This window comes from Corella eumyota, chromosome 4 (genome assembly GCF_963082875.1).
Source record: "Corella eumyota chromosome 4, kaCorEumy4.1, whole genome shotgun sequence".
NCBI classification, from domain to species: Eukaryota; Metazoa; Chordata; class Ascidiacea; order Phlebobranchia; family Corellidae; genus Corella; species Corella eumyota.
In genome coordinates this window covers 1,098,580-1,116,959 of record NC_137493.1, presented here as the reverse complement: position 1 = coordinate 1,116,959, position 18,380 = coordinate 1,098,580, and the positions used below count along the sequence as shown (strand labels likewise).

Below are 18,380 nucleotides of genomic sequence, written 5' to 3'. Positions count from 1 at the left end.
GCAGTACCACTTCAGCTTCCCCAAACACGGGATTTCCCCCAATAACGGACGAAGGTTCTGGTGACCCCCCTACTACCACCCCGTCTATCGGTAGGTTTCTTAGTAAAATGAATAATTAAATTAAACATTGTTTTTTAGCCGGTTTTTAAATGGGAATTTAACTTCGTGCTTTAATAATTGTATAAGCAATCTATGCATCTTTATGTACCACCTAATTTAAGGGTCTCTCAAATAAAATAAAATGCGATTTAAATGGTCTGCGGGTAAATTATTGCAGGCAAATATTAGTGGAGAGTTGCAACCATATTACGACAATTAAAATGTTTACCATAGAGTGGGCATTTTACTAGTTTATTAAAACTCAACATATTTTTTTACAAAACTTACCAAAATGTTTTGTAAATTTTTTTTCAGTTTGTCCAACTGAATGTGAAGGTTGTGTTTTAAATGATCCCTGCCAACTTTTGCCGAACTCAACTTTTTGTCGTTGTTCCTGCATTGCTGGGTATTATTCGGTCGGAGACAGCTGCAGACCGGGTAAAAACTTATTTAATTATTTTTATAGAAAAGTTTAAATCAATTGTACTTAACGGTCCTCGCTAATTCTCTCTTGTACTTAATGGTTCTCGCTAATTCTCTCTTGTACTTAACGGTCCTCGCTAATTCTCTCTTGTACTTAACGGTCCTCGCTAATTCTCTCTTGTACTTAACGGTCCTCGCTAATTCTCTCTTGTACTTTACGGTCCTCGCTAATCCCCTCTTGTACTTAACGGTCCTCGCTAATACTCTCTTGTACTTAACGGTCCTTGCTAATTCTCTCTTGTACTTTACAGTTCTAATTTTTTATGGGCTGTAAAATACAAGGAACCAAATAGTTTAATATTTTTAGTAAAGATATTTTTATAAATTGTATGCAACATTATTTTTAAAATTTTATATTGGCGATTTTATTAACTTAATAAAGTTGGTAAAAAGGCATTTTATGATTTAGTGTTAACCATACTTGTGTGCTATAAACATAAGCTACCAAATTGCAAAACTCTTTAATATATATATATATTTTTTGTATATATCTTCATCCTCGATGTGGGAAAGTCGAATGCGCGACCTAAACATAGAGTAACATCAATTACTCCGACCCAGTCTCGAGTTGCCTGTGGCAGTTTGGGATAATATAACACTTTGAGTTTTTGTTTACTACACCACAGTTATTTAATTACGGTTATTTTTGTTCAATTACTTTGAGCGTAAATGACGACATTTTAGTTACATTTTATTTATTTTCCCGTTTTATTTACTTATACGATCCAAGAATAGTTTCCCTTTATTTGAACAACGCATTGTTTCGAGTTTTATGGCCGAATTCGTGGAACTAGTTAACTTTCAGTTTGGAAGTTGCACAATTTAAAGTATATTTGTTAAAGGTGTAACATTAAAGTTGTGTTTTTATTAAAATATTTTTCAAATTTTATTTTAAAATTGTATTTAAATTTTTGTATTATTTTATATTTATTTTATATTAAATTATGCAAAACTTGAAACTTTACATTACCCCTTTAAAATAGGTTATTAAAATAACCATTGAACATTAACAATAGAAGTAATAATGTATATTCTAAAACCATTGTTATATTTAAACTCAATTATTTACATTAAAGTTACTTGCTATGAGGAAATGTTGATTTATGGCAACACAATGGTGATTGTCAATGTCACATTCCCGACAACACAGGCCGGTTATTCAAGTGTAACAATAGAAAAATGTCCTCAGAATACACCGAATGGTAATTTTAGGAATAAAATTAGATTTCATTAATTTAAAATTAAATTTAAAGCTTTTTAAGCCGTGTTTATTTAGCAACAGTCTTCTGTTATTCTTTATAAGCTAGAATTTTCCCTAATTTTTAGTATTTAAATTAGTTTAACAATAAACTATTGTGTTAGGCAACAATTTATAAAAATCCATAAATTTTGGTTGCGTAAATTTAACGACTGTTTTATATCAAGACCAAATGTTTATTTTGTAAGCTTTAAAACATTTTGAATCTATTCTTGACTCTGGGATTTAAAAACTTTATATTATTTTTAATTTGAAAATTTAATATTATTTAATTTTTTTTTTATTAAAATTTTAACCTAATTTTTTTACAAAACAGCTGGTATTCCATATGGAACACGGTCTTGTAATGTAACTGGGAATTGGAATCAACCTGTTTGGCTTTCATCTTGTTCAACCACGATCGATGTTAGTTTAAAAATTTATTTCAAAAATATATTTTTTAATCAAGTTTTTAAAAGAATTTTTTTTTTAAATAATTTTTATTTTTAATTAAGATTTTTTTTAATATGCAAACGTTACAAAAAACTTTTTTGAATTTTTATTTTTTTTAGTATATTAAATTACAATTTTAAAAAACAAAAATTTACTTTTATAAAGCGTTATTTTTAAACAAGTTTTTAATTTAATTTTTTCATTTTTTTTATTGAGCCAACACTAAAAAAAAACGTTTTTAAATTTTATAATATATTAAGCTATAATGTTAAAAAAAGACAATTAACACGTATTTTAAATTTAATTTTTTAATTAATTAAAACATAAGTTATATGAAACAATAAAATTAAAAAAAAAATTAAAATTTTTACCAAAAAAAATGTTTTTTTCATTTTTTTAAGAGTTTAACGAACGTTACCATAACAACAGAAGAACAGCGTCAAGAAGTTGCAGACGACCTTGAGGTTCTGACGTCACAACCAGATCAATTGGATGCGGACGCTGTGACGTCAACAGTCGATGTTCTAGAAGAAGTTGTCAATGCACCAACATTAACAACCGAAGTAAAAAAAAATTTTCAATTTTATTTTTAAATTTTAATAAATTTGGAGAATTAGTTTTTTTTAATTACTAATTTAAATTTTTTATTAATTAAGAAATTAACAGTTGTTTAGACTACTGGTTTACCCAATTTTTTAATTAGTTATTTAACTTTATTATTTTGCAAATATTTTTACCAGACCTTTTTAAAAATGTTTTTTTTGGTATCATTTTGTTATTAATTTAATTTTTTTTTAAATCTGTTTTTTTAGACCTCAGCTTCGGTGATTGGCACGATTGGAAATTTATTGGACGTTCCGGATGAACAGTTAGAGGAAAGTGGAGAAAGTGAAAGGTGAAAAATATTTAAATCATAAAATTTATTTTAACACATGAGATTATATCTTATATAGCCGAAATTAATAAATAATGCTTATAATACATACAATGCCATAATACTAAATTTATATAATACAATAAAACATACAATTAGTTGGTTTTACAGCTAAAATGCCCAATTAAACAGCGTAGTTGGTAAAAACTAAATTTATTCTTTTTTGCAATTTTAAATTTTTCAACTTTATTTCGTTTTAGATTACTTCAGACACTAGATAGCGTTGGAGAGCGGGTTGTGGTGCCACCTGGCGGGAGCTTTCAGGAGGTCGATCCCAGTGTAGCGGTGGCGGTCATACAGCCAACATCAGAAGGTTCGTAAATTAATTAATCAATTTTCTTAAGGTCACAAGTTCAAATCTATCCTAAAGCCCGGCGTTAACAGGGCCTCATGGTTTACTGGTGCTAGTGTGGGTCTTTGACAAAGATGTACTTATGCAAAAAATAGATAAGTTTTCCAAAGTTTACAGTTTTGTAATATCAGCATTCTTAATTTAATTTGATATGCAAGGGAAAAAAATATTTTGATTTTGTATTTTAAAGCTTGATCAAGGCATAGTAACATGTTTAACTTGTATGTACACACTGGTTTTACATGCGTTAAATCACTCAACCACATTTTAGTTACGCCTTTAATAAACTTGCAAAATCTGCAAAGATTTATTATTTATACATTAAACTAACAATACACCATATTCTGGTAACTATCTAAAAAGTAAATATTTGAGGTTTATTTGGTGTTTGCACGCTATAGCAAATCTCGTAAATTTACCACAGAATTACTTGGAATTGTGATACTTTTGTTGCAATACTTTCAGTGATTTGTTTACACAGAATTTTAAAACGAAATTTATGAATTTTTGAACTTTATTTATTTTTAATTTGTTTGTTTGATAAAATTAGAGTAAATAAACTATTTGGCCTTATGTAATATCAAAAGTTATAATTTATATTATTTTTCGATTAATTCACATTTTTTATATATTTCTAGTTAGCAATCTAAGTAATTAAATTTAAAATTAAACATTCATATTTTTTTTAAAATAAAAAATAAATAAAATTGCATATTTAATGCAGAAAAATACATTTATTAAATATAATGTAGTTGTGAAAAATCAAATGTATTTTTTTAGCAACCCATATTTTTTATGTTTAAAATAATTTTTCTAACTAAGACACAAAACTTGGCAAAAAATACAGTTTTAAGAACAATTAACATTTCTTATTTAATTTAGAAATTAAAGTTTTAAATTTTTTTTAATTGTAATTTTTTTCAGATATACAACTTGGGGTTGGGTTTGAAGTTTTAAGTTTAAATGTTCCAGACCAAATCGGGTTCAGATCTGACCAATTACAAACCTTCGTTCAATCACCTGATAGTGACGTTATGTCGTTCATTGTTGTGCCTGGAGAAGCTGTCAATCAAAGTCCGGGTAAAAATTTTGAAAATTTTTTAAGATTTTATTTATTTTAAAATTAATAATTTAAATTGGTTAATTTTATTTTTATAATTTTTTTTTTCATATTATCTTAAGATAACATTGTTATTTATAAAAAGGGCTTAGGTGTACGTTTGGGCAGTATGTATTAATGTAAAATTAGAAATTTATTTTTTTTTAATTTTTTAAAAACATTAAATTTTTCTATAGATAAGCGAGTTACATTTTATGCATTTCCGGACGATAGGTTATTCCAAGATAGCAACAACCCTCTAGTGTCATCTATGGTCGTGTTAAGTGGGACGGTAGTGGGCGCTAATGTGTCTGAGTTGAATGAAAATGTCACCATTCAATTTGAGTTGAACGATGTAAGTCAAAAAAAAATTAAAACTGATTTATTTTAATTGAAAAAAAATATTGCATTTAAAATATGTTTTTATAATTTTTCAGTAAATTTCTTTTGTTTTAGACTTATGTTTCAAGTCCGCCAGCAAATATGAAATTAATTTGCTCTTTTTGGAACGAAACTTCTAATAAATGGTCCCAAACAGGGGAATTACCGACTATTGATAACGTCACAAATGCGACTTGTTCGTATGATCATTTGACAAACTTTGCAGTTTTATATGTAAGTTGAATACATTGTTTTAAAATTTTGTTTTATGACTTTTTTTAACATTTAAATTTTTTTAACTACTTTTTATTTATTGTTTTGTAGGCAATGAATGAAATTCCGCCCGGCATGAACAAAATATTGGTTATTATCACACTAGTTGGTTGTTCCCTCTCACTATGCGGGGCTATTTTAACTATTTTAGTTTATGTATTTGTCAAGTGAGTTTAAATTAATTTATTTTTCACACTACTTTAAGAGAATTTTATATTTTTTATTGGGTAGGGGTGTGCTATTGCGACGTGTATGATCTATCCGTAAACGCCGGGCTCAGGGGCGAATAGTATGGCATTGGTGCGGTTCGAACCCAAAACTTTTCGGCTTGCAGTCCGCTGCTATGATATTTATACCAGCAAAATAAGGATTTAAACTTCTGAAAAATATTTCTTAAATTGTAAACCAAAAATATCTTGTTTAAAATCTATGAATAAAAATTCAAAGTTTTTGCATTTAATGTCGATCTAATATTTTTTTTAAAATCAACAGTTAATTTATTTTCTGTTTTAGACGGACACGTACTGGTGCAAAACTCCGGGCAGCCTTCTTACTCATAAACTATGCGATAGCTCTGGTGTTATTGAACACATCGATCATATTAAGTGAAGTTTATGAGATATACACCAACGAGATCGGGTGTTTGGTCATTGGGGTTATTATCCATTTCTCGATGCTCAGTGTATTTGGGTGGATGACGTCAGAAGCTGTGAATATTTACCTTACAATCATACACGTAAGTGTAGGGTTCGATTCCCGGTGTGACCGTGTTTTAAAGTTAATACATACTTAATCCTACATATTAAAAAAATTACATATTAAAGCTTTACATGTTTAAAACTATATACTTTAGCCGAGATCCAATGACGCTAAAATTTTAGGTTAATAATTAAATAATATCAACTTTTAAGGAGTTATGTTATAAGTGAACTGTAAAGGTCTTTTAATATAACAAAAACCTTGAAATTATACAAAAATGTTTTTTACATTTATTTATAGTTCTTAGTCGACAATATATATATATGTATGTATGTATGTTCATTTAATAGGCCTCCAAATCAACAAAACTGCCGTTGTTGGTACATATGTAAATTATCGCTGACAAATGTTAGTACATTTCGACAACTAAAATGCACACAGTAGGGCTATCGAGTATTTAAAATCGAGTAAAAAACTTTTCAAAGTATTTAAATAATTTTGTTATATTTATATGTAAGTTAATTAACCAATTTAAATTCTACCGTTTAAATGACATCCTTTTCAGCCGTTTTTCTCCCGAGCTTACGTAACCAACTCTCGTGTTTTCCTTTGCTCGATTTTATTGGGTTGGGGCTTTCCTCTGATATTTGTGGGCGCTCTTGTGGGAGTGAGCAGAGATTATTACACGAGGGACGATCTGCAGTAAGTTGTCACATTTTTTATTTATTTATAGTTTGATTTTTTGATAAAAGTACGAGAATATAACAAGTTTTGTTACTTTTAAAAACAAGTTTCGTTACTGTTATTTTTATATTTATTTATTCTCGATGAGGAAAGGTCGATCCCACGACCTAAACATGGAGTAACATTAGTTACCCCGACCCAGTCTCGAGTTGCCTTCGACAGTTTGAAATATTATAGATTATAATTGCCCGATATTCAATCTGTTGATTAATTATTGGGTCAGCAGGAGTTTTTACTGTTTATATTATCCTACTCAAGGGCACTACAGCATTAGTAAAAATCAAACCCAGAACCTTGTAGTAAAGCCAAGTATTTTGACCACTACACCACATACTAAGAACAAATAAAATCTTAATTCTGAAATGTGTTTAGATGCTGGCTCCATCATAATCATATCCTCTATTTTGTGACCATTCCAACTGGGATTCTACTTGCTTTGAACTTTGTTATTTACTGCGTGATCATTGTCCGGGTTTTATGCGTTAAAAGACCACAGACATCGAACGATGTAAGTACTAAAATATATATTTTATTTTAACAAAAATATATCTTTAAATTTAATTTAGATAATTGTGTTTTTGTTGAACAAATAAGGGCAGTTTTATAATGAATTGAAGACATGGTTTTAACACTTTAACACATTTTCATTGCTTTTACAGTCTCGTACGAAATACCGACAAAAAGTTCGCAAAAATTTCATGTTTTCGTTCACTTTATTTCTGACGCTAGGTGGCACATGGGTGTTCGGTTTTGGCGTGGTGACCGTGAACGAGGATGTAGGAATCATCTTTGCTTATTTGTTTACTGTGTTTAACTCCTTACAAGGTTGGTTCACTGTTTAATTTAATATTGAATTTATATAAGTAAAGGTTCGGGTAAGGTTTAATGTGCTAGGGTGAACTTAAATATTTGAACTTTTGTAATCTAGCATTTTTAAAGGGTTTTTATCATTATTAGATTTAAATGACATTAAAATATATTAAATAATCTGAATTGCGTAATGGTAAAGCTAACCAAGAATCAACTGATTTAAAAATAGATGTCTTTCTAGCATCAGATGCTTCGCATTTATAAGTACTAAGACTGCCGACTTGGCTAGTTACTATAAATTGATAATCGAATGTTGACAACTAAATTTACGTGGTGCGACATGGGTTTACATTTATAACTTAGCCTGCCATTCGGTTGGCATTTGTCATAATATAGTCACAACTTTCAACTAATATTTACATGCGATAATTTACCTGCACACCACAAACAACAGTTTTTATTATTTTGTACGCTTATAGATTAGACATATATATATATATAGATATATATAGATATAAATGTAATAAAGTTTCTACAGTTTTAAAATTGATTTTTTTTCTAGGTTTAATGTTGTTCTTATTATTTGTCGTCCGCCATAAAAGCACCCGCCAACAAATTGTCGAAACTTTCTTCGATGTAAGCTCAAAGAAATCAACAACTTCAAATATAACCTTACCGAGGTATAATCAGGTGATGCACGGGTTTTACTAATTTGTTTTCACTTTTAATTAATTAAAAAATTAACATAAAATGCTTGCAATTAATCTGTGTTTGCACATCAAGAAATATTTTCATTAAATTTAATTTAAAAAAATATTTATAATATTAACTAATTGTTTAATTACATGTATTTCCAATTAGGTCTTATGTTAATTAATTTAATTAATTTAAATTAATAAGTCGTTTTGTAATAAACACTTTGTAATTTTTTTTTCAAATGCAGAAATTTTGTTAAAATTTGGTTAAAATTTTGATAAATTAATAAATTTTTTGCCTAATATTGTTACAAAATACTTTAGGATAACAGCTTATAATAACTTACACTGATTTAACATTAGCTTGTTTGATATATTGTAAAATATCACATTTTATGCTACAAAATTTGTACAAAAAATGCTTGAATTTTAAAATCACAATTTTTTATTTTTTTTATTTTGGTTTTTCGCACATTGTTAAAAGTAAATAATAAATACGATATACAATTAATATTACAACAATGCGACGGGAAAAAATGACAAAATCAATTTAATGATTTAAAACATGCCAAAAGTATTAATGTTTACATAAGGATTTTAAGTATGTTATGGCATGGTCACCAAACCCAAATTAATTCTTTGTTTTAACATTTTACGTAAATTTTTACCTTAAAATTTTGCTAAGTTTGTAATTTTTAAAATTTTTAATTTAGTTGGAGAAAAATGACATACGAACTTAAACCACAAACTACGGACTCCTTCAAGAAAATTAAACTCGATAAATATACGGAAAAATCAACCAATAATGACGTCATAGAACAATCCAGTGACGAAACAACAAATGAAATATAAAAGGGATTTACAGAACAAGCTAGAAATTAAAATCTAGTATTTAAAATGAACTTTATATGCAAATAACGATGATTTTATTGAAAAATGTGTCCCAATATTATTGATTATATGAGCACGATCTATTTAAATTTTTTAATCGTTTCACGTAAACACACGATTTTTATTATAACATTAATGTTTAAAAGATTTGTATTTTTAGAAAAAATTAGTATTAATATATTTTTAGCATTTGATTAGTTATATTTAAACAAGGTCACTATATTTTGAATAAAAATTAAATTAATAAAATTTATTTTATTATTGGCAACACTGTATTATTATTCTTGTTCACTCAAGCATGACAACTTATGAATGAACTAAATGTAAGCAGTTGTTTAAATCTAATGGCGGCAAATTTAGTAAATCTTTTTGTTGTATTTCAACTTAAATAAATTGTATTTACATGTAGGTTATCTTAATTTTATTTATGTTAAAAGCTTATAAGAATGTTTATGAGCAAATTTTGGTTAAAAACTATTGGAAATATATCTAGAAGATATTGGATTTATGTTGACCGGCAGTGTGGTGTAGTGGTAAGAACTCTTGCTACACCACACATGAGGTCGTGGGTTCAATTCCCACTGATCTCATGCTGTCGCCCTTGAGTAAGGCGCTATAAACAGTATGAACTCCTGCTGAGCCAGCACTTAATCAGCAGCATAATTACCGGGCAATTTTAGTCTCTATAATATCCCAAACTGCCACAGGCAACTCGAGACTGGGTCAGAGTAACTGATGTTACTCTATGTTTAAGTCGCGCAGTCGACTTTCCCACATCGATTATAAAGATGTATACAAAAAAAAAAAAAATGTTAAGTAAACTATGATTGATACACAGGGCAGAAAACATATCAGGTACTTTTTGTTTAATATTGAAAATATTCAAATAATATCAGGAGTTCAAAATTTACATTTAATTGTTTTTCACTTTAAAATATATCTAAAATGTTTAGGTGTTAAAAAATAACCATTATGTAATGTAAGTAATAAATTTGTCATAACTATGGTATATATTAATATACGATATTAAAATTTTGTAAAAATGTTAGTTAAACAACCCCGCTTCAAATAGTGTAATTAATTTTAAATTTGAAAAAAAAAATGTTTGGTCAATTTTGTTAATATATTTCTATACCACCCTATAGGTTAATAGGTCACGATATCAGCGAAATATAAAAATGTTGTAACTTCTGTTCTATTACATTTTTCTGCGAAATGTTTTATCTTGAATCTTAGTTAGGACAATACGCTTCTAATTCAATAAAAATTTTAAGTTTTGCGACTTTGGAAAAAATTAATAAATTTGTCATAACTATGGTATATATTAATATACGATATTAAAATTTTGTAAAAATGTTAGTTAAACAACCCCCCTTCAAATAGTGTAATTAATTTTAAATTTAAAAAAAAAAAAAATTTTTGGTCAATTTTGTTAATATATTTCTATACCACCCTATAGGTTAATAGGTCACGATATCAGCGAAATATAAAAATGTTGTAACTTCTGTTCTATTACATTTTTCTGCGAAATGTTTTATCTTGAATCTTAGTTAGGTCACGTGATATTTTTGGCCAATGCTATTGAATACAAATTTTTTGAAAAAAATTAAAAAATTTTAAATCGAAAAATAATTGTTCTGTTTGAACTGCACGGGTCCAATAAACGTGTTTACAAAATATTTTTTGAAAATATTAATTTTCATAAAAGTTATGACACTTTTATTAAAAATTGATGAAGTCTAAAACCTAAAATTCTATATTTTATTAGATGCGCATTGACCTAATTAACATTCAAGATAAAACATTTCGCAAAAATTTTCAGTAAAACAAAAGTTACAGCAAATTTTTATTCCGGGTTTAATTAGGTCATGTGATATTTTTGGCCAATGCTATTGAATACAAATTTTTTGAAAAAAATTAAAAATTTTAAATCGAAAATAATTGTTCTGTTGGAACTGCACGGGTCCAATAAACGTGTTTACAAAATATTTTTTGAAAATATTAATATTCATAAAATTTATGACACTTTTATTAAAAATTGATGAAGTCTAAAACCTAAAATTTTATATTTTATTAGATGTGCATTGACCTAACTAACATTCAAGATAAAACATTTCGCAAAAATTTTTAGTAAAACAAAAGTTACAGCAAATTTTTATTCTGGGTTTAATTAGGTCACGTGATATTTTTGGCCAATGCTATTTATTGAATACAAATTTTTTGAAAAAAATTAAAAAATTTTAAATCGAAAAATAATTGTTCTGTTGGAACTGCACGGGTCCAATAAACGTGTTTACAAAATATTTTTTGAAAATATTAATATTCATAAAAGTTATGACACTTTTATTAAAAATTGATGAAGTCTAAAACCTAAAATTTTATATTTTATTAGATGCGCATTGACCTAATTAACATTCAAGATAAAACATTTCGCAAAAATTTTCAGTAAAACAAAAGTTACAGCAAATTTTTATTCTGGGTTTAATTAGGTCACGTGATATTTTTGGCCAATGCTATTTATTGAATACAAATTTTTTGAAAAAAATTAAAAAATTTTAAATCGAAAAATAATTGTTCTGTTGGAACTGCACGGGTCCAATAAACGTGTTTACAAAATATTTTTTAAAAATATTAATATTCATAAAAGTTATGACACTTTTATTAAAAATTGATGAAGTCTAAAACCTAAAATTTTATATTTTATTAGATGCGCATTGACCTAATTAACATTTAAGATAAAACATTTCGCAAACATTTTCAGTAAAACAAAAGTTACAGCAAATTTTTATTCTGGGTTTAATTAGGTCACGTGATATTTTTGGCCAATGCTATTGAATACAAATTTTTTTAAAAAAATTAAAAAATTTTAAATCGAAAAATAATTGTTCTGTTGGAACTGCACGGGTCCAATAAACGTGTTTACAAAATATTTAAAAAAAATATTAATATTCATAAAAGTTATGACACTTTTATTAAAAATTGATGAAGTCTAAAACCTAAAATTTTATATTTTATTAGATGCGCATTGACCTAACTAACATTCAAGATAAAACATTTCGCAAAAATTTTCAGTAAAACAAAAGTTACAGCAAATTTTTATTCTGGGTTTAATTAGGTCACGTGATATTTTTGGCCAATGCTATTGAATACAAATTTTTTGAAAAAAATTAAAAAATTTTAAATCGAAAAATAGTTGTTCTGTTGGAACTGCACGGGTCCAATAAACGTGTTTACAAAATATTTTTTGAAAATATTAATACTCATAAAAGTTATGACACTTTTATTAAAAATTGATGAAGTCTAAAACCTAAAATTTTATATTTTATTAGATGCGCATTGACCTAACTAACATTCAAGATAAAACATTTCGCAAAAATTTTCAGTAAAACAAAAGTTACAGCAAATTTTTATTCTGGGTTTAATTAGGTCACGTGATATTTTTGGCCAATGCTATTTATTGAATACAAATTTTTTGAAAAAAATTAAAAAATTTTAAATCGAAAAATAATTGTTCTGTTGGAACTGCACGGGTTCAATAAACGTGTTTACAAAATATTTTTTAAAAATATTAATATTCATAAAAGTTATGACACTTTTATTAAAAATTGATGAAGTCTAAAACCTAAAATTTTATATTTTATTAGATGCGCATTGACCTAACTAACATTCAAGATAAAACATTTCGCAAAAATTTTCAGTAAAACAAAAGTTACAGCAAATTTTTATTCTGGGTTTAATTAGGTCACGTGATATTTTTGGCCAATGCTATTGAATACAAATTTTTTGAAAAAAATTAAAAAATTTTAAATCGAAAACTAATTGTTCTGTTGGAACTGCACGGGTCCAATAAACGTGTTTACAAAATATTTTTTGAAAATATTAATATTCATAAAAGTTATGACAATTTTATTAAAAATTGATGAAGTCTAAAACCTAAAATTTTATATTTTATTAGATGCGCATTGACCTAATTAACATTTAAGATAAAACATTTCGCAAAAGTTTTCAGTAAAACAAAAGTTACAGCAAATTTTTATTCTGGGTTTAATTAGGTCACGTGATATTTTTGGCCAATGCTATTGAATACAAATATTTTAAAAAAAATTAAAAAATTTTAAATCGAAAAATAATTGTTCTGTTGGAACTGCACGGGTCCAATAAACGTGTTTACAAAATATTTTTTGAAAATATTAATATTCATAAAAGTTATGACACTTTTATTAAAAATTGATGAAGTCTAAAACCTAAAATTTTATATTTTATTAGATGCGCATTGACCTAACTAACATTCAAGATAAAACATTTTGCAAAAATTTTCAGTAAAACAAAAGTTACAGCAAATTTTTATTCTGGGTTTAATTAGGTCACGTGATATTTTTGGCCAATGCTATTGAATACAAATATTTTGAAAAAAATTAAAAAATTTTAAATCGAAAAATAATTGTTCTGTTGGAACTGCACGGGTCCAATAAACGTGTTTACAAAATATTTTTTGAAAATATTAATATTCATAAAAGTTATGACAATTTTATTAAAAATTGATGAAGTCTAAAACCTAAAATTTTATATTTTATTAGATGCGCATTGACCTAATTAACATTTAAGATAAAACATTTCGCAAAAATTTTCAGTAAAACAAAAGTTACAGCAAATTTTTATTCTGGGTTTAATTAGGTCACGTGATATTTTTGGCCAATGCTATTGAATACAAATTTTTTGAAAAAAATTAAAAAATTTTAAATCGGAAAATAATTGTTCTGTTGGAACTGCACGGGTCCAATAAACGTGTTTACAAAATATTTTTTAAAAATATTAATATTCATAAAAGTTATGACACTTTTATTAAAAATTGATGAAGTCTAAAGCCTAAAATTTTATATTTTATTAGATGGGCATTGACCTAACTAACATTCAAGATAAAACATTTCTCAAAAATTTTCAGTAAAACAAAAGTTACAGCAAATTTTTATTCTGGGTTTAATTAGGTCACGTGATATTTTTGGCCAATGCTATTGAATACAAATTTTTTGAAAAAAATTAAAAAATTTTAAATCGTAAAAATAATTGTTCTGTTGGAACTGCACGAGTCCAATAAACGTGTTTACAAAATATTTTTTGAAAATATTAATATTCATAAAAGTTATGACAATTTTATTAAAAATTGATGAAGTCTAAAACCTAAAATTTTATATTTTATTAGATGCGCATTGACCTAATTAACATTTAAGATAAAACATTTCGCAAAAGTTTTCAGTAAAACAAAAGTTACAGCAAATTTTTATTCTGGGTTTAATTAGGTCACGTGATATTTTTGGCTAATGCTATTGAATACAAATATTTTGAAAAAAATTAAAAAATTTTAAATCGGAAAATAATTGTTCTGTTGGAACTGCACGGGTCTAATAAACGTGTTTACAAAATATTTTTTGAAAATATTAATATTCATAAAAGTTATGACAATTTTATTAAAAATTGATGAAGTCTAAAACCTAAAATTTTATATTTTATTAGATGCGCATTGACCTAATTAACATTTAAGATAAAACATTTCGCAAAAGTTTTCAGTAAAACAAAAGTTACAGCAAATTTTTATTCTGGGTTTAATTAGGTCACGTGATATTTTTGGCCAATGCTATTGAATACAAATATTTTGAAAAAAATTAAAAAATTTTAAATCGAAAAACAATTGTTCTGTTGGAACTGCACGGGTCCAATAAACGTGTTTACAAAATATTTTTTGAAAATATTAATATTCATAAAAGTTATGACAATTTTATTAAAAATTGATAAAGTCTAAAACCTAAAATTTTATATTTTATTAGATGCGCATTGACCTAATTAACATTTAAGATAAAACATTTCGCAAAAATTTTCAGTAAAACAAAAGTTACAGCAAATTTTTATTCTGGGTTTAATTAGGTCACGTGATATTTTTGGCCAATGCTATTGAATACAAATTTTTTGAAAAAAATTAAAAAATTTTAAATCGAAAAATAGTTGTTCTGTTGGAACTGCACGGGTCCAATAAACGTGTTTACAAAATATTTTTTGAAAATATTAATACTCATAAAAGTTATGACACTTTTATTAAAAATTGATGAAGTCTAAAACCTAAAATTTTATATTTTATTAGATGCGCATTGACCTAACTAACATTCAAGATAAAACATTTCGCAAAAATTTTCAGTAAAACAAAAGTTACAGCAAATTTTTATTCTGGGTTTAATTAGGTCACGTGATATTTTTGGCCAATGCTATTTATTGAATACAAATTTTTTGAAAAAAATTAAAAAATTTTAAATCGAAAAATAATTGTTCTGTTGGAACTGCACGGGTTCAATAAACGTGTTTACAAAATATTTTTTAAAAATATTAATATTCATAAAAGTTATGACACTTTTATTAAAAATTGATGAAGTCTAAAACCTAAAATTTTATATTTTATTAGATGCGCATTGACCTAACTAACATTCAAGATAAAACATTTTGCAAAAATTTTCAGTAAAACAAAAGTTACAGCAAATTTTTATTCTGGGTTTAATTAGGTCACGTGATATTTTTGGCCAATGCTATTGAATACAAATATTTTGAAAAAAATTAAAAAATTTAAATCGAAAAATAATTGTTCTGTTGGAACTGCACGGGTCCAATAAACGTGTTTACAAAATATTTTTTGAAAATATTAATATTCATAAAAGTTATGACACTTTTATTAAAAATTGATGAAGTCTAAAACCTAAAATTTTATATTTTATTAGATGCGCATTGACCTAACTAACATTCGAGATAAAACATTTCGCAAAAATTTTCAGTAAAACAAAAGTTACAGCAAATTTTTATTTTGGGTTTAATTAGGTCACGTGATATTTTTGGCCAATGCTATTGAATACAAATTTTTTGAAAAAAATTAAACAATTTTAAATCGAAAAATCATTGTTCTGTTGGAAATGCACGGGTCCAATAAACGTGTTTACAAAATATTTTTTGAAAATATTAATATTCATAAAAGTTATGACACTTTTATTAAAAATTGATGAAGTCTAAAACCTAAAATTTTATATTTTATTAGATGCGCATTGACCTAATTAACATTCAAGATAAAACATTTCGCAAAAATTTTCAGTAAAACAAAAGTTACAGCAAAACATTATTCTGGGTTTAATGAGGTCACGTGATATTTTTGGCCAATGCTATTGAATACAAATTTTTTGAAAAAAATTAAAAAATTTTAAATCGAAAAATAATTGTTCTGTTGGAACTGCACGGGTCCAATAAACGTGTTTACAAAATATTTTTTGAAAATATTAATATTCATAAAAGTTATGACAATTTTATTAAAAATTGATGAAGTCTAAAACCTAAAATTTTATATTTTATTAGATGCGCATTGACCTAATTAACATTTAAGATAAAACATTCCGCAAAAGTTTTCAGTAAAACAAAAGTTACAGCAAATTTTTATTCTGGGTTTAATTAGGTCACGTGATATTTTTGGCCAATGCTATTGAATACAAATATTTTAAAAAAAATTAAAAAATTTTAAATCGGAAAATAATTGTTCTGTTGGAACTGCACGGGTCCAATAAACGTGTTTACAAAATATTTTTTAAAAATATTAATATTCATAAAAGTTATGACACTTTTATTAAAAATTGATGAAGTCTAAAACCTAAAATTTTATATTTTATTAGATGCGCATTGACCTAATTAACATTCAAGATAAAACATTTCGCAAAAGTTTTCAGTAAAACAAAAGTTACAGCAAAACATTATTCTGGGTTTAATGAGGTCACGTGATATTTTTGGCCAATGCTATTGAATACAAATTTTTTGAAAAAAATTAAAAAATTTTAAATCGAAAAATAATTGTTCTGTTGGAACTGCACGGGTCCAATAAACGTGTTTACAAAATATTTTTTGAAAATATTAATATTCATAAAAGTTATGACAATTTTATTAAAAATTGATGAAGTCTAAAACCTAAAATTTTATATTTTATTAGATGCGCATTGACCTAATTAACATTTAAGATAAAACATTCCGCAAAAGTTTTCAGTAAAACAAAAGTTACAGCAAATTTTTATTCTGGGTTTAATTAGGTCACGTGATATTTTTGGCCAATGCTATTGAATACAAATATTTTGAAAAAAATTAAAAAATTTTAAATCGGAAAATAATTGTTCTGTTGGAACTGCACGGGTCCAATAAACGTGTTTACAAAATATTTTTTAAAAATATTAATATTCATAAAAGTTATGACACTTTTATTAAAAATTGATGAAGTCTAAAACCTAAAATTTTATATTTTATTAGATGCGCATTGACCTAACTAACATTCAAGATAAAACATTTCGCAAAAATTTTCAGTAAAACAAAAGTTACAGCAAATTTTTATTCTGGGTTTAATTAGGTCACGTGATATTTTTGGCCAATGCTATTGAATACAAATTTTTTGAAAAAAATTAAAAAATTTTAAATCGAAAACTAATTGTTCTGTTGGAACTGCACGGGTCCAATAAACGTGTTTACAAAATATTTTTTGAAAATATTAATATTCATAAAAGTTATGACAATTTTATTAAAAATTGATGAAGTCTAAAACCTAAAATTTTATATTTTATTAGATGCGCATTGACCTAATTAACATTTAAGATAAAACATTTCGCAAAAGTTTTCAGTAAAACAAAAGTTACAGCAAATTTTTATTCTGGGTTTAATTAGGTCACGTGATATTTTTGGCCAATGCTATTGAATACAAATATTTTAAAAAAAATTAAAAAATTTTAAATCGAAAAATAATTGTTCTGTTGGAACTGCACGGGTCCAATAAACGTGTTTACAAAATATTTTTTGAAAATATTAATATTCATAAAAGTTATGACACTTTTATTAAAAATTGATGAAGTCTAAAACCTAAAATTTTATATTTTATTAGATGCGCATTGACCTAACTAACATTCAAGATAAAACATTTTGCAAAAATTTTCAGTAAAACAAAAGTTACAGCAAATTTTTATTCTGGGTTTAATTAGGTCACGTGATATTTTTGGCCAATGCTATTGAATACAAATATTTTGAAAAAAATTAAAAAATTTTAAATCGAAAAATAATTGTTCTGTTGGAACTGCACGGGTCCAATAAACGTGTTTACAAAATATTTTTTGAAAATATTAATATTCATAAAAGTTATGACAATTTTATTAAAAATTGATGAAGTCTAAAACCTAAAA

The 18,380-nt window shown here is 26.0% G+C and overlaps 1 protein-coding gene across 1 annotated transcript; it reads left to right on the top strand.

Annotated features, from left to right (window-relative positions):
• LOC145749700 (adhesion G-protein coupled receptor G7-like) lies at positions 1–9,450 on the top strand. The gene is made up of 17 exons (XM_082565530.1): positions 1–90; positions 415–537; positions 1,659–1,784; positions 2,157–2,245; positions 2,674–2,835; positions 3,085–3,167; positions 3,407–3,519; positions 4,483–4,638; positions 4,855–5,012; positions 5,114–5,272; positions 5,363–5,478; positions 5,825–6,047; positions 6,576–6,712; positions 7,127–7,262; positions 7,414–7,579; positions 8,127–8,244; positions 8,973–9,450. Exons 3-17 carry the CDS (start codon positions 1,676–1,678, stop codon positions 9,109–9,111), a joined length of 2,064 nt encoding a protein of 687 aa, XP_082421656.1. The 5' UTR covers positions 1–90; positions 415–537; positions 1,659–1,675; the 3' UTR covers positions 9,112–9,450.
• Positions 9,451–18,380: the final 8,930 nt, after the last annotated feature.

Bases quoted from the DNA above. Each gene is read 5' to 3' on its own strand.
- LOC145749700 (XM_082565530.1), top strand. From the start codon at position 1,676: ATGTTGATTTATGGCAACACAATGGTGATTGTCAATGTCACATTCCCG. The intron at 2,246-2,673 runs GTTAGTTTAAAA...CATTTTTTTAAG, and splicing joins CTTGTTCAACCACGATCGAT to AGTTTAACGAACGTTACCAT. The intron at 5,479-5,824 runs GTGAGTTTAAAT...TTTCTGTTTTAG, and splicing joins TTAGTTTATGTATTTGTCAA to ACGGACACGTACTGGTGCAA.